This window comes from Symphodus melops (genome assembly GCF_947650265.1).
Source record: "Symphodus melops genome assembly, chromosome: 2".
Classification (NCBI taxonomy): Eukaryota; Metazoa; Chordata; class Actinopteri; order Labriformes; family Labridae; genus Symphodus; species Symphodus melops.
The window spans coordinates 15,358,774-15,374,846 of NC_136692.1; the positions used below are offsets into that span (position 1 = coordinate 15,358,774).

General features: G+C 38.2%; 1 protein-coding gene across 3 annotated transcripts; it reads left to right on the top strand.

Annotated features, from left to right (window-relative positions):
• The first annotated feature begins 292 nt into the window (after nucleotides 1-292).
• c1qtnf6b (C1q and TNF related 6b) lies at nucleotides 293-14,238 on the top strand. 3 transcript variants are annotated; one of them, XM_079338201.1, is made up of 3 exons: nucleotides 293-325; nucleotides 9,636-9,828; nucleotides 13,247-14,238. In XM_079338201.1, the coding sequence occupies exons 2-3, from the start codon at nucleotides 9,648-9,650 to the stop codon at nucleotides 13,792-13,794; spliced, it is 729 nt and encodes a 242-aa protein (XP_079194327.1). In that variant the 5' UTR covers nucleotides 293-325; nucleotides 9,636-9,647; the 3' UTR covers nucleotides 13,795-14,238. The 3 variants fall into 3 exon arrangements, with proteins under 3 accessions (XP_079194327.1, XP_079194326.1, XP_079194328.1); XM_079338200.1 differs by lacking the exon at nucleotides 293-325 and adding an exon at nucleotides 6,272-6,345; XM_079338202.1 differs by lacking the exon at nucleotides 293-325 and adding an exon at nucleotides 6,800-6,922.
• Nucleotides 14,239-16,073: the final 1,835 nt, after the last annotated feature.

A 16,073-nucleotide genomic window follows, 5' to 3' on the forward strand; every position in this document is an offset into this window, starting at 1 on the left:
TAATGTTTACATTTGGACAAAGAGAGCACAGTCTACCGAAGTTAAATTCCTTGTTTGTTAAACATACCTGGCCAATAAAGCTGATTCTGATGATTATAAGGTTTCTTTAAGAATAACAATTTGAGGGTCTCTGATTTTTTTGGCAAAGTAAATCAGAAGTGCTATTTAGTTTCAGTAGTTCCCTTTTTTGAAGAACTGCTTTGATCAGCTCATGATCAATCTTCAGCGACTGATTAAAGGCATAAAATGCAAATCTGGAGAGGCTTTGTTGATCATCTACTGAACAGTCAAACTAATACCACTCTCACTTCAGAAGCTCTGCCCTGTAAGTTTTGCTTTCCTAGTATTTTGAGGATGCACGATACCAGGAAAGCAATAAAGAGCTAATGTACAACACGCATTGTGGTAGTATCTATGAACGTTTGTCCATACGGATAAGCAAGTTGCCAAGGACCACCCTCTCCCAGATAAATTTTAGCTCCTCCTGAGGATCCCACAGCGCTCCGAGTCTGTATGGGATATGTAATCCCTCCAGCAAGCTCTGAGTCTTCCCCTGGGTCTCAACCAACAATAGAGTCTGATTTGAGCTCTTCTGATTTATAATATAGAACGGAAAGTGACCAAAAAAGACACAAGGGCGAGAACTACAAAATAAAACAGGAAATGAAATCAAAACCTATCAAGAACAAATCAAGATGAGTACCCAAGGTTTCAAGTAAAATATGATCAAGAATCCAAATGCATCAGGTTCAACCAAACATGTTGTGAAAAATTTGGAAATCTTAGATGCTGTTTTTTTTTTTCCCAATCAAACCTTGTTTATTCAAATTCACTGATTCATTCTTCAGAAATGTGAAAGTCAACTAAATAAAAATATGAAAGGGACATATGGCCATATAGTAAAAAACAACATTTTAGATACAGTCAGACAGTGAAAGCAAACTTCTGAGGGTCTAAGCTAGGACGTGAATGAAAGCTTATTTTAATGTATGGTAGTGATGGTCAATACAAAAGGACAGTGCATACATTTCTGAAACAACATACTAACTGGACTTTATTGCTTACATTTATCTTATCATCTTACTTTCGAGCTAATGACACATTACCTGCTGAATGCTAAGTTGTCTGCTGTCTTAAGTGAGTTTACAGCTTATCAAATATGTTTTATTTAGCATATGGTCTGATGTGTCTTCCAAAAATACCGATCGTATTTTACAGTTCCAGATGAGGGGGGAAGCTCTAAACTAGTATTTTGTTAGACATCATATTTTAAGGACTTACAACAGCAGTGTTAGTATGAATTTTCATGAATTCGTTCATCTTGGTAACTTTGTGAATATACCATTCATTCACCATACCATTTAAATCTGTCTACCATTTAAAAGTAACTATTCTAGGTTTAAGTAGCTGTAACCATATATAGGTAAAATATCTCAGCAGAGTTATATTTAGATAACAGAGAGCCAACTGTCTATTGGAAGAAAAGATTTGCTAAGAATAAAATGTATGTCTGACATTTACAAGTCAAGGTGATGTCTTCTTTCTAACCTTATAGAGATGTACCCAAATAGCAAAGAATGTGTGGGCTGTACCTTCTAGCAGATTATAAGCAAGTTTGTTAACAGAGAAACTTTGTCAGTTAGCAGTTTTCAATGACCGTGTTTACTATTGCAGTGTTGTCTGACCTTGGCAAAAATAAATTGTAAAATAACCCACTCTCTGTTCCACAATGTGTCAGAAAAATAGCTGCCCTGTTTATTTGTTCAATTAGCACCATATAAGGTTTAGGCTGGAAATACTAACGCATATCAAATTTAAATTACAATAACACTTTGCCATTAGTAAATCACTGAAAAAAATGTTGGTCCTCATGACTGAAGAAAAATCTAAAATAAACTTGGATGCTTTTCATACGTTTCTGAACTGTTTGGACCTTTGATCTTTACTGTAAACATATGCTCCTAACCCCCTCATCATGTTTTTGTTCCTTCCACCTCTGTTGCATCTGGTTGACAAAGGAGGTCTTGTTGATGGAGAGCCAGACAGAGAACAGACTTTGAAAGTAGGGTAAAGACAGATCATGCCAAACTTTGAGGACTAACTAAAAAGATATTTATGCTAAAAAATTAGGCACTTTTGCAACTATGTCTATTGAAAAAGGTCAGAAACCAGTTAGTGTTGTCATCCCAGCAGCTGGACTTAATAGTCTGCTGTGTGACGGGGACTTGGAGAAAGTGTTTTCAGGATGCTGGCCCTATACTAAAGCCTGCTGCAGGAATTCACAGAGGATTACACAGTGTTTATCAAACACAAATGGTAACATGTTCTGTGCATGCCACATAAATTGTTGTTTTTTCCCACACAACCATCCCTTCATTTAATTTTAACCAATCGCAGTGCTAAGAATAATAGGACACGTCTAGGCCTCTATAGGGAGCCACAGGAATGAGTCCAAAACCCCAAAGTTAGCATTTAATGGGGTTTATCCTCTAAAAGTCAATGGGGATTTTAAATGAGTTTGTATTGTTGTGGAATTTTTCCCATTACCAAAGAGTGAAAATAAAGAGTGAGAAGATCTATTCAGAAAAGAACCCCAAGATCGATCTGGTCTCAATGAACATTTATTCGAAGGCAAGATAAGCGTGAGGAGAGAAAGAGGCCCAGAGAAAAGGCAAACATGAAAACTTATACATTTCCATCACGCCACATAGAGCCACTGCCCACCTGGCAGGGCACAATCTATCCCCTTGTGTGAGAAAAGAGACTGTCTACCATCTCCCAAGGCTGAGAAGGAGATGGAGTCCAGTGAGAAAGAGTCTGGGTGACTCTTCCCACATGTACAGAGTGTGAGAAACAGAATAAAGGGAACGAAATGATGGGAAACAAAACACCCAATAGGCTGTGCATTTCAGACATTTCAGATACATTTTATATGACAGATTCTGTGAGACCTTTGTACAACGCATATAGTACACGTGGAGTAAAATTTTCCATAACAGTGTTTAGACGCCTGAAAGAAGGTCTGTGGTTTACACAAGATTAAGAGATGTTGGCGTTTTGTTAGATGACATAAACTGTGTCAGGTAATACCCCAACTTGTGAACTCTCTCAATAGTCTGCTTTAAAGCCTCTAATGTCATTATTCTTCTGTTGACTGCATTAACGCTTCAAACAACGTAAAAATTGTGTTCTTTGTAAAGATTATCCTGCTGAAAAAAACAGCTATGCATCAGTTTGCCAGAGAGCTCATTTTCTGCAATGATCAAAAATCCTATAGGTGAATTCTCAATAGCCCCAGTGGCGATGCTACTTCTGGGTTGGCCTACAAAAACACATCATTTGGTTTGTTCTCTATTAAGGAGTGAGAGAGAAAGAGAATACTCACACTTGCTTACCAAATAGATCTCCCCCTCAGTTGATCTTATGTTGTGATGAACTGGTAGATAGATAGATAGATAGATAGATAGATAGATAGATAGATAGATAGATAGATAGATAGATAGATAGATAGATAGATAGATAGATAGATAGATAGATAGATAGATAGATAGATAGATAGATAGATAGATAGATAGATAGATAGATAGATAGATAGATAGATACTTTATTGATCCCGAGGGAAATTCAGGGCATCCAGTAGCAGTGTACAGACAGGCAGGACACAAGACACAAGACATTGGTTACAGTACAAAACATCGGTTACAATGCAATACACACCCGCTGTCCCCCCTCCCCTCTCTATACAATAATCCCCCAGACAAGATTTAGCAGCCTAAGAGTAAAGAGTAAAGGTTAAACCTGTGCAGTTGGCGTTAGCATTAGATATTTGGAGGTTTTAAGATATCCTCAGTTTAGCTCCTAAGAAGCGTTAACCTAAGAAGTTTTTTATTTTAACATGCTTCTCCCAAGGAATAACTGCACAATGTTGTTGTTGCCAGCTTGATGTAATAAACATGAGATGTTTGTCATTTTGTTTCAACATTTTCTTTTGTAAAATGACGTCCATTTTGATCATTATTTGGAGCTTCCACTACACAATAGGCCATGCAGGCTGGGCCTCTGGACATGATGTCCCAGATGTTTGATCCCACAATGTGTGCTAGATGAACTAGAGGCACTGCAAGGACATCTGGAAAAGCGAGTATTCAGTAAGGAAAAAGTTGAGGAAGTGCTTCATATTCAGTTTGATGCCCCTAAAACAGACCACAGTGACTGCAATCATTGTGGACAATTGCCCCAAATCAAAGTACATTCACTAAAAATGATTGCATTTACCATAGACAAGCTTGTTGTTTTATAATGGTTCATTAGATAATAATGTGTTGGCTTTTTAATTGACCATTTAAAAAAGGAAAAGAACCCCAACCAACAACACTCTTTCTGTGCGCAACTCTCATGTACTGCAAGGAAAAATAACTGTTTTTGTTCATGGTGCCTTTAAAAAAAGATATTTAAGAGCTGAACTAATAATAAAACCGATTATAAACCAAAAACATTCATCTTTGGCACCTCTACTTATTTGCAGTAGGAATCTAAAATATCAGAAAACCCCGTTTAATACAATGAGTGAACCATTTTATTCATATTACATGACCAGCACAAATTATATAAATTATACAAATTTTCTTGTCATATAGTCAAATCATCTTGACACTCTAACACAAAGCTATCAAGACTCAGATGAAAAATGTCAAGTTTATGTTCATGTCTGTCATAATAAAAGTTTCAGCCTGATTCAAGAACTGCAGTAGAAGTTTATGAGAAGTGATAAAATGCAAGTTACTTCTGGTACTAAAGGAAAATAAGTTGTTACTGACAGAAACTGAGACATGGCCAAAGAATTGTACAATGTGGACGAGAGCGAGATCGAGGAAGAGAGAGAGTTGACCTGAATTTCAGTTTGGGTGGTGACAATTCCCTCATGCAGCTGCATAAGTTGGGGAGTGGTGAAACTTCATGTCAGGATAGAGTTTACCAATGTTTTTTGCAACAGCTTGCAGTTTGTGAATATTTTCACATTTCAAGTATTTGAATAACTGGTTGGCCATTTGAGCCAACTGAAATAACAAGACTGGGCCGTTTTTTTCACCCTTAACTGTTTAAGCATTTGTGGAAATATGCAGATTTTTTTCTTTTTCAAATGTCTTGAATCTGGAATCTTAAAAACACACTTAAATATTTTTGGAAGTCACTTTGTCAGACTCAAAAGTATTGATTTAAGTATCTGGGGTTTTGCATGTTGTTTAAGATATATGGCTAACTGAGAAAGTCTACTTTTTGCAACAGTTTAACCCAGACTCTTGTTTTTGGAAAGCTTTCTTTGTCATCAAATTCTTATTTTGATGTTTGTTCTTGTATGGCATGTGAACCATATAAAACCTTTGCAATAAACTAAATTGACCATTTCTCTTTGACATTGTGGTCAGGATGGGAAGAATAAATGCAGTTAAATTTCCAACTTCTTACATTCAAGGTTGAAGGAAAAACGTCAATCATACACATATTTAACATTTCAACACTATTTATCAGATACTGAATATACAATGAACAGTGAAAACCTGTAAGGACACTGGGTCACATGAAATCAAACAGCATAACAATCAATAAGCTACAATGAGATAAAATACTTTTAACCACTTCCTTGCAAGCACAGGTTGTCATTTGCAAATTACTAAGCTATAGCCTTCAGCCACTTGTAAAATAATGGAGGGGCTCAATTCTACCTTTAAAAAATGTCATAAGACATATAGAGGGATTATTATTTACATAATTAGTAATAATTTCACATTACTTATACATTGACTTGAGGGAAAAATATACATTTATATTCTTTACTTGACAAACTTGAGTTCTTCCAAGAGAGGATTTAGCATTAGCATTCCTCCAGTGAGAACTTCGTTGACTTTTACTTTGGACTGGGAAGTACAGGAGATGACCACAGGAGCAGAAAGAAGGAAGAGGGTAATTCACAGAATTCTGACGTTTCTTGGTCTATTTATTATGGCTTTCTGTGTTTTGATTTATGGATTATTATTCAACATCATATTGACCTTTTTTTTTTTTTACCCCACTTGATTACACTGTGCATGTGTGTGTTGATTGTTTTGCTTCCATAAGGTGTGAACGCATTGATGCTTTTAAATAAATGTAGTTCCTAACAGGCAAATGAATTTATTTGATAGAAAAGTGTGTGTGTGTGTGTGTTCATCCTGTGTGAATGCCGGGAGAGAGAGGGAAAGAGGGAGGGAGAGATGTTTCTGTTCAGTTGGGCAGTACCTCCTCTCTGTCTGACACCAGCAGTCTGTTATTTTCTTCTCCCTGGCTGAAGTGAAACTCAAGCAGCAGGTAAGAAAAGCGACCAGACACTCTGACACGATGTGACATCGCCTCTATGACAATCCATCTAGCAGCCGACTCTGCATGTTAATCCTTTTAAAGCATTGTTGTTGTTTTTTAAAGTAGGCTAAGTAGAACAATAAGAAACCCGGCAGCGCGTCTGTGTGCTTGCAGAGACGTGCAGGCATGAATTGAAAAAGTTTATTCTCAAGTCGCCAACTCAGCAGCTATTTTATCCTTCTAGAAAAGTTATCCCTTTTACATCACCGCGCGCGTCTCCTGCACGCAGGCTCGCTGACGTTCCCTGATGTGCACGGTGTTCGTGCGTGTGCATGCATGCGACGTGTTGGTGTTTGTACGTGTGTGTGTGTGTGTGTTGCTTTTTGAGTAGTAGCTGTGTGTTTGTGTGGTTTATCCGTACTGCAGTCGCATGCCAAACTGATGCTCTGGCTTTGTAGACGTGGCTCCTTCAACGAATTGGTTCCTAGTGCTTTGTGGTTGGTTTAAAGGAGTTGTGTTTTCGCTTCATTAGAAGTAACGCGTTGGCAGTCATGATCATGGTCCAGATTGTGCACACAGCTCCGGGGTGTGTGTGTGTGTGTGTGTGTGTGTGTGGTGGTGGGGGGGGGGGGGGGGGGGGGGGGGGGCACACACAACATGATGGTGGGTGTGGAAGGTTGTCAGTTTATGGGGTAACATGAGGTTAAAGTAGATTGTCGGAGCTGGTTATGGCACGTGTAGCTCCTGTTTTGCTGTGGTTTCAGGGAATAAGGTCAACTGAAGGGGAAATATCTGAAGGTTTATAAAATACAATGAATTTTCATTTTGGATCAGTCTTGAACGAGTGTGTTTATATTTTACTGTCAGTGGTCAAATACTAGTATGTGGCAGAGCTCCAAGCTGTTTTATTTTTCTCACAGTCAGGCTACATCCGCTATTATGCATCCAGTTAACAGTCATTTGTACTGTAAAAGCTCTTGGGAAATCCCTCAGTTTTCTCTCTCATTTGTCACTCCTATGTTTATGTTTTCTAGTTTTCTCTCTTATCCATCATTTTTGTTTTTTGTTTGCCCTTTTCAATCCTTCTTTCCAGAGGATTTGTGATACACGTGTGGATTTCTGAGGCTCAATGTTGAGACTGATGGCAAGAAGACGGTGGTGGTGGTGATTGGGGGGAGGGGGGGTGAGACTGAAAGTGGGAAACTGAGAAATGGGAGACAACGAAACAAGGGTTTACTTAAGCTCATTGTTTTGATCGCTGAATGCCATTTTCATCAACTTTCCCACAACAATCAGACGCTGTTTTTGCAAATAAGCTCTGATAAACTTGTTCTCGTCTCTCAAACAGCAGATGGATAGAGACTAGCTGGAGTGCAAAGTGAAGCCAAGATAAAACGACTAACATTTTTCTCAGGAGTTGGTGAAGACTAAAACAGAGCCCCACCTCCATTTCATAATTCATTTTAACCAAACATTGTAATTTAAAAATGTTAGATCTACATATTTTTTTTAACCATTTGGGTTTATTTCACATCAGGATATTGAGTTCAATATTCCAGGTTTAGGAGGTTCCAGGCCTCTGGGATAATCCTAGAAACATATGTACTCAGTTTACCATAAGGAATTCTGGGTAACGGCATCAAACAAGGGCCATATGTTCTTTGTTTCACGATGTAAGATACACAACTACTCTAAATGCCTTTGAAATGCCGATTTACTGTCTTATTTGGATCATTTCCAGCTTAAGTCTTCATTACACTGTAATTAGTCAAGTCATTTTATTTCTTCACGCTTCTTGTTTGTTATGTTGCAGAAATGTGGGTTAAAAAAACACTATTTGTGCGTGTCCATTTGGATTATAGGGGAAGTGTGAAAAGGGTAAAAGATTTAGTGGCATGTATTGTCCTTTGGAAATGGTTGTGAAAGCAAGATTGCTTTTATCATATGCTGTGAATCTAATCATGGCTGATGTTTTCTCATCAAATTGAGTCCATGTGTGCATGTGTGTGCGTATGCAAGGCTACATAACTCCCTCCGTCTTATTTTTCAAATCCATAGCTTCTCTCTTGGACTCATATTTCTCCATCCAAGTGCTCAAAATCCTATATGAGAACTTCAAGGTCAGAAGACGATCGTTCATCTGCAGCTCATACCTTCACACGGCTCATTCTTTGTTCTTAGAAGTGTCAAGGGAAATTATTTGTCGTGTTGATACATCAGCTTTCACCCTGTCTTGTATCATTAGTAGTTTCCTATTTTTCCTGTATGCCTTTCAACAACAGCTGCACCGTTTACAAAAAGGGTCTCTTCTTTAATTTAACATAGGACTTCTTGTTTAATTGTTCACTTGTGAATCCAGAAAGGCTATTTTGCTTGTTGATTCTGAAGTGCTGCCAACAAAGCCACGTGATTGATTACTGTATGTAATTCTACTCCTGAGAAGAAAGCCCTCCAACTTTTCACAAAAATGTCTTGAAAGTGGGACAGTTATCTACAGTAATTTGGGAAGTAAAACACCAGTTAAAACCTAAATTTTCAGTTTTGGTTTGTTCTTTCAGTGTTTAGCTGAACTTGTTTGACTCCATAGAAGTTCCTCTGGACGGGGGGCTAGCAGAAGCCTCAATATAAAACAGTATGTAGCCTATCCTAAATGGGATTAAAAACTACAATGAACCCTAAGTCTCATAACTTTACAAGGGATGTTTCATGTGACGAATTTAGCTGTTGGTTTTATCAAAATATTAATACAGAGTAGTTGACTGGTCTGCGGAAAAACCATGTTCGGTTTGCAAAGTATGATTTTCTTATTACCACCAGCCTCTGGTCCTCCTTGCAGGTTGACATGCAGTATATTAGTGTGCTGGTTTTACATTGCTCTGGTCATGTGGGTACACCAGTGTTGAAACCTGACAAGCCTTTATGCAATATTGTCTTCATTTTCAAGATAAAATTTCTTCCAAACCGTCCAATCCTCTGTGCTGATTTTCATCCTATCAGTAGAGCATAAAGTAGCCATTAACTGGGGCTACTGCTGTGTTACAGCTTACAAACAACCTGCTTACAAAGCATTGCACGGTCTTAATTAATACAAATATAAATGATTAGTTTAACCGACAAGTAATTCTGATACTGTCTAGCGAGGATGACAGTGTTTAGTTGTTTAGCCACCTTGCACAAATCCTTAAACCATATATTTTCAACTTTAATATAAAAAAAATATTGGAAAAACATTTCAGTTACTAAATTAAAATGTTTTTCTTCTCTCTTACCTTATATTGTCTTTTTATTTTGACCCTCAGGTTGTGACAGCCATGTTGGCCGTGTGTTTAAGGCTGCTTCTGCTCCTCCCCCTGGTCAGCACTGTACCCTCCCCTTCCAGACCTCCATCCAGACTCTGCAGACGATGCTGCGACCACCATGAGCCACCGGCAGCTTCTACCCAATATCAGATGCCTGAGGTCCGCACTGTCATCAATATGACCATCCTCAAAGGTACCACAGCATGAAAAGCTTGGTACTTGGATGTTTGGCAGTTCCACCATCTTTAGTTTTTCTAGCTTAATATACTGTTCTTCTCTTGTTCTTCTGTGTTTGTGGATTTTTGTTGAATTGATGCAACGTCTAAATGTGTGTGAAAGCCTGAGGGAAAGAGTGTTGGGAAAACATGACGAGAAAAAAGTGACTAAATACAAGGATTTTCCAGTATCTACATAGTCATAGCTAGAGAAGGATTTGTCCGAACATGTGTGTCTAATATCGGAGCCTTGGCGGCAAACTCAGCCAGATCAATCCAAATGATATGTCATCACTCTTCTGTTTTATCTGCTGGCTGTATGATAACTGGACATGCCAAGTCTGTTCTGACCCATAATCAACCCTCAACCCATTCCAACTGCTAAAACAGAAAAAATAAAAAATAAATCTCATCTCTCTCACACCCAACTGGGAACACTAACCACATTTTTTTTGTACAGCAGAACCCTTTTACTTTTCTATAGAAGAAATTCAAACAACATTCTTCGATGCTTGAACCAGCCGAATGTGTTCAATGTTCACCTCAGTAGCTTTCTCTTGGCATTTTTCAACCTCTAAAAAACTCTTTGTCAGAGGCCAGTACTTTTCAAATGTAGAGGACTTTTCACATTGGCACATGCAACACTGAAAATGGACTGTTATTTTTTTGTGGACACTTCTTACAGAGACAAGACAAATATGTTGGCTTCTTAATAAGTAGTTCCTGCAACTAATAGTTAAAGCAGGCTAGAATATACTTTGTATAGTTTTGCAAAAAAAAGGCAGAAATCTGAATCTTGACCGGTGAGTGCAATATATGCCATTTAAAAACACAAGGTAAAACACTAAACCATCAAACATTCCCAGTAAACACATTAGGGGTTTAAGATAATCAGTTGTATAATAATGAAGGACTTCAGAAGCCGTACTTTCCATTAGGACTGTATAATTAGTGGACAGTATCTAAAAAACACTGATTGACATTTAGATGTATAAGTTGAATCAGGGACTTAACACTTAAACTATATGTACATTTACATGAAGCACAAAATGAATCAAAACCAAAGATGGTTTCCAAAAAGGTGCCCTCTGCTTTGGTCCCATTTATCACTGGTGGGAAATCCCTATGGGATCTCATTTTATCTGCAAGTGAAAAAGCTGTGTTCAAGATCTTGTATCTTTGATGAAAATCAATTAATAACTGTTTTTAAGTGCTGTCTACAACTTAAGATGAGTAGTTGCATTTAATGCCAGATTTTTGCTCTTTTGTTCAAATGAGACAAGACAACAGAACACAGTGACACTGAATTCCAGCTTGGTAATGAGGGAGGTCTCGTCACGTGCATTTAACATGGCACTGAACTTGCTTATGTGACAAAAAATAGACAGACACAGTCTTCAGTGTTTCTCTGATTCGCTGACAGCTGACATGTCAGTTAGATAACAGCTCAACAGAAGATGGAAAACAGCACGGTGCAAACAGATGAATCTGATCCTACATTTTTCATTTTTTAAACCAGACTAAACTGTTAATTTCTGCCATAAAAATTGCATGTTACATTTGGTGCTTCTGCAGCCAGCCTCAAGTTGACACATGCAGGTTTTTGCATGTGTTTTTTGCTCGATTAAATGCACTAGGTTCATTGAGTCTCTGAGGGAAACTCCGAAGAGTAACACACAGTATTCAATCTCTATGCACAGACTTCAAAGTAAATTCTCTGTCAGTGTTTTGATGGCTGAAAAAGGAGATTTTTAAAAAAAAAAATTAAAAAAGACAGAAGGCTCAGAACATCACTTGGACATGAGGTTTGCCTTGATGTTAAGATAAAGAATTAGTCCCACATAAGGTCATCTAGAGGTGTTGCTAAGCTGCTGCTTGTGGAAACTGCTGTAACTATGTAGAGCTCTTTGTGTGGACACTGGTGACAGACTGAGTGGATCATGAACAGACAGAGCATCTGTGTAGACTAGAGGATCACTGGTATTTACCTCAGGTCTGCTGGAAGTGTTGGTCATGCTGTGCGAGGGCAGCACTGCAGCTTCTTCCTGTGTGGTTAAACCAACCCAGAGGTGTTTAACTCAGGACTGCATTTGGACCTACTGAGAGGTATCATGCAACAAAAAAAGACATCCTAAAAACAGACAGCTTTTCAAATAACCATTTTACGATGTTAGGTTTTCAATGAGCAGCAACAGGAGGACATTCAGAAGCACATTAACCATTTTAAAAGCTTATTATTAAGTCACATGGAGTTTTACAATCCAGACAGTGGTGGGTTGTTATGCGAGCATATACACAATGTGAGAAAGAAGGATACAAACAGGAATGAAGACACTGAGGAGTAACATCCAAATAGTAATTTTACCAATATAACGTAGAAACGATATACACAATTGGCAAGTTTACTTGTTTAAAAAAAGCTAAAAGGTTAATTACTAGTTAGTTTTAACTCTGCATTAAATATTCCCCCTCCCCCCCACACACACACACACACACGCTCTGCCTACACATTCCTGTTAGAACATTTTGTCTTGCATTGTGAAGGAGCAAAGCATGAATGCATAAGCAATGGTTTAACTAAATCGCTATAGATTTATTTGAAGGTAAAAGGTTTTAGAATGGCTGATGTGAAAAGCATGTGTGAAATTTATGTCCATGTCTGGATTTGCAACTGGTATGAAAGAAGAAGGAAAAAAGCCTAATGGCATTGTGTGCATGTCAAGCCTAAAGGTCTGTGTCTGAGCAAAAGCTGTACTCACATCTTGTACTAATTTGTTTTAATTCGGTACAAGCTGAACTTGAGTAAATGGAAAGTTCACCTCAATAAATCAGGAGCACTCTGTGTGTTTTTTAAACTTTTCTTGTAGGTAAAAATCATATTACCTGAAACAGCTTGACTATTAATTGTGACCCATTTCTTTTGCATATTACTTGTTTGTTTAATCGAGCATACCTTGAATAGTCCTTACACGCTCACATTATGGTGATCCTTGCAGTGCTTAACATTTTGAATTAGTCATCAGTGGTTCAGCAGTGGCTTTTTCACATACCGACTAATTTGCTTAATCTACATTGGCACTATTTCTTGGGCAAAAAATTCACATAACCTTTTAACCGTACCTGATGAGAAGCTCTGTGTGTTTGGAACTTTTTTATTCAAACTGTAGTTTTCTGTTAATCTCAAGTGAAATGTATTATAAATAGGAAGAAGTACAAAGTGTTCAGCACTTGAGTACCTTTAGTATTTTAGTGTAGATACTCAGTAACTGCTTGAGTGTGCTTTTATGTGCTTTCCTGTAAATGTTTGATAGTATAGTGATTTATGCTCTCTGTTTAGGGTAAATTTCCTTAGGGGCAATAATTTAATTCATTATCTTTTCTTTCTTTTTCACTCAGGTGATAAAGGAGACAAAGGTGACAAGGGTACACCTGGCAAGCCAGGTATAGAAGGACATCCAGGCATTCGAGGCCCCATGGGCCCTACTGGCAGCAAAGGCCAGGCGGGCGTTCCTGGAGATGCCTGCAAGATCCCTCACTCCTCATTTTCGGTGGGCCGTCGCAAGTCCCTGCACAGCGTGGACTACTATCAGGCACTGGTGTTCGACACTGTGTTCGTCAACATCCATGAGCACTTCAACATGTTCAAGGGAAAGTTCTACTGCTATGTTCCTGGGATCTACTTTTTCAATGTCAACATCCACACCTGGAACTTTAAGGAGACCTACCTCCATCTCATGCACAACAACAAGGAGCAGGTCATTCTGTACGCTCAGCCCAGCGAGAGGTCCATCATGCAGAGCCAGAGTGTCATGCTCAATCTGGCTCTGAATGATGAGGTCTGGGTTCGACTCTACAAGAGGGAGAGGGAAAATGCTGTTTACAGTGACGATGTGGATGTTTATATCACCTTCAACGGATACCTGGTGGCGCCTGGCATCCAGTAAAATGGAAGAAATAGAATGACAGCGAGAGTAACATAATCGCTGGTATTTTCTGAACTTTTTGCCATGGATACTGCTTAATGCAAAGAAATGAGAGCCAAAAAGAGGACATTACAAGTTTGGTGCTTATCAAATATCCCTTTCAGACTTGAAAGGAACAAACTATGTTTTTTTTAAATGAGGCTTTTAGAATATAACAGAACAGCTAAGAAGAGAAAGGTAGCACAGCATGAATAAGGAATGTTGAATTACTTTCTGAAAAACTAAGTACAGGCATATTTCCATTCTTGTGCTATTTTTTCTTCTTGGATCACTTTTTTTCAGGGACTTTGTGTATGAACGCAAGTTGTATCAGGAATCTTAACTCTGTGCAATCAGTTGTGTATTTGTGCCATGGTGCTTATTGGAGAAAACTTTCTGTTTCATTAAAATAAAATGTTCACTTTTGACACGTTTTCTTTGTGCCTCTCAAAAGAACAGCAGAAGTCAGTTGTGGGGGTAATGCAACAACATGATAGATGCTAAATGCCGTTTAACGAGGAGAAGAAGTTAATGCCGAGCCCTAAATGTTCCTGCTCAAGTAGTCTTAAAGATATTAACATCTCAAAATTGTTGTGCCTTATCCAATGATGTTACATGTACTTTTTTCGACTGCAACAACTGTGCATCTGGCATGTCATTTAGTTGTAAGACGACAAAGTCGCTAAATTGGTAACAATTTAAATTTAAAAATCTCACATTTTCTTCTCTAGCTTGCAAATCATCAGAGTACCTAATTTCAGTGTCTATTTACGAATCAGATCCTCGCTCTATTTGTAAACTACTCTCACACTTGAATCTACTCATCAAATACATGCTTGCAATCACTGAGGGCATGTTAACGCCTGACTTATTTGGACTTTAGGTCTGTTTTTAGTGTTTTTGGGGTCAGAAGAATGTTGGGGCAGCACCGATTTCAAACAATAAATTTAGATTCATGATGCAATCTCCTGTTGTGTAGGGGATACCTAGTAGACAGCAGAGCAACTACCCCTGTCCAAAAATTGGAAAGTGGGCTGACTGAAGAAGGAAGCACATCTGTTTCTTTCCTCCAGCTTGGCTTTAACAGGCACTGTGTATGCAGTCTCCAGGATTACATCATTAGTTTGACTTTTTTCTTTGGTTGTTGGTGAATGGAATCAGTGTGTGGAGTGCTGTTTTGGTCAGTTGGTCTCCTCCACACACTTTAGGCATGAAACTCTTAACTCAATCATTGTCTCTGTCATGTGTGGGGTCCCTCACATATTAGCAATCTGTTCAAATGTAAATCTCTCTTTATTTTATTGTGCTTTAAAATAACAAGTAAACAAATCGAATGTACAAAGAGCAATAAAAATGCAAACCATGGCCATTGTTAGGTGTGAAAAGGACATAAATGATTCAACATTAGAGATAAATGTTTGATTTGTTTATGTTATGTCTAAAAAGTCACGTTGAAAAAGTTTAATCACGAATACCTCCAGAAACAGTAGTACTATTACTTGAGTTAACAGGGATGTATGTTTATTTCATTTCAATGGGATTGCTTTTTACTAGAGAACACTTCCAGGGAAAAAATGAGCAGAGTGGAACCTTAAAAGTCTCTTAAGAAGCTACTTTGACGAGGTTTTTGTTGGCTATGAAATTGACTTTTTTGGCTATGAAATGTCTCTTGAACCTAAAAATGACACCATCAAAACCAAGATTTAAGGTTATTTTTCATGCCAAACCACTACCACAGGATAGATTTTAAAAACCTAAAAAAACCCCACAAAGGTCTGTGTTTTCCCTGCCCTGGAAAAACACCTTCCTTTGGTCTACAGTATATGATATGGCTAAGATCCTCAATTACTGTAATGATACATTTGATTGTTAAAAAAAAGATGGAAACTAACCAAGCCACTTTTTCTTTTGTATTTCTGAACAACCAAAAATGTGGCATTTCAATGATCTGTTGGGTTCCAGGGCAAACATTCACTGGGGGCCCCTCCAACCAGCATTCATTATTATTTTCACAACAATAATGCATGCGACACTTAGCAGGGCATCAAGAGTGAGTGTTGTCAGATGGGGGCCCATCAGGAAGGTTTCCTACTGTTATTGCAAAATGTGTACATTTTGAGGTAATGCTGTGGTTTAAGTTTGTTAGTGGTTAAGGGGCCCCCTACTGGCCTGCGGCCCCAAGCAGTTGCCTGCCTTGCAGCACCTCTGGACAAATGGATATTCTATCATGAAAATGAAACATTTTCCAAAATTTCACGTAA

What these genes read in the sequence shown, in the direction of transcription:
- c1qtnf6b (XM_079338201.1), top strand. Translation starts at nt 9,648, where the DNA reads ATGTTGGCCGTGTGTTTAAGGCTGCTTCTGCTCCTCCCCCTGGTCAGC. An exon ending in CAATATGACCATCCTCAAAG is followed by an intron (nt 9,829 to 13,246) that starts GTACCACAGCAT and finishes TTTTTCACTCAG; the next exon opens with GTGATAAAGGAGACAAAGGT.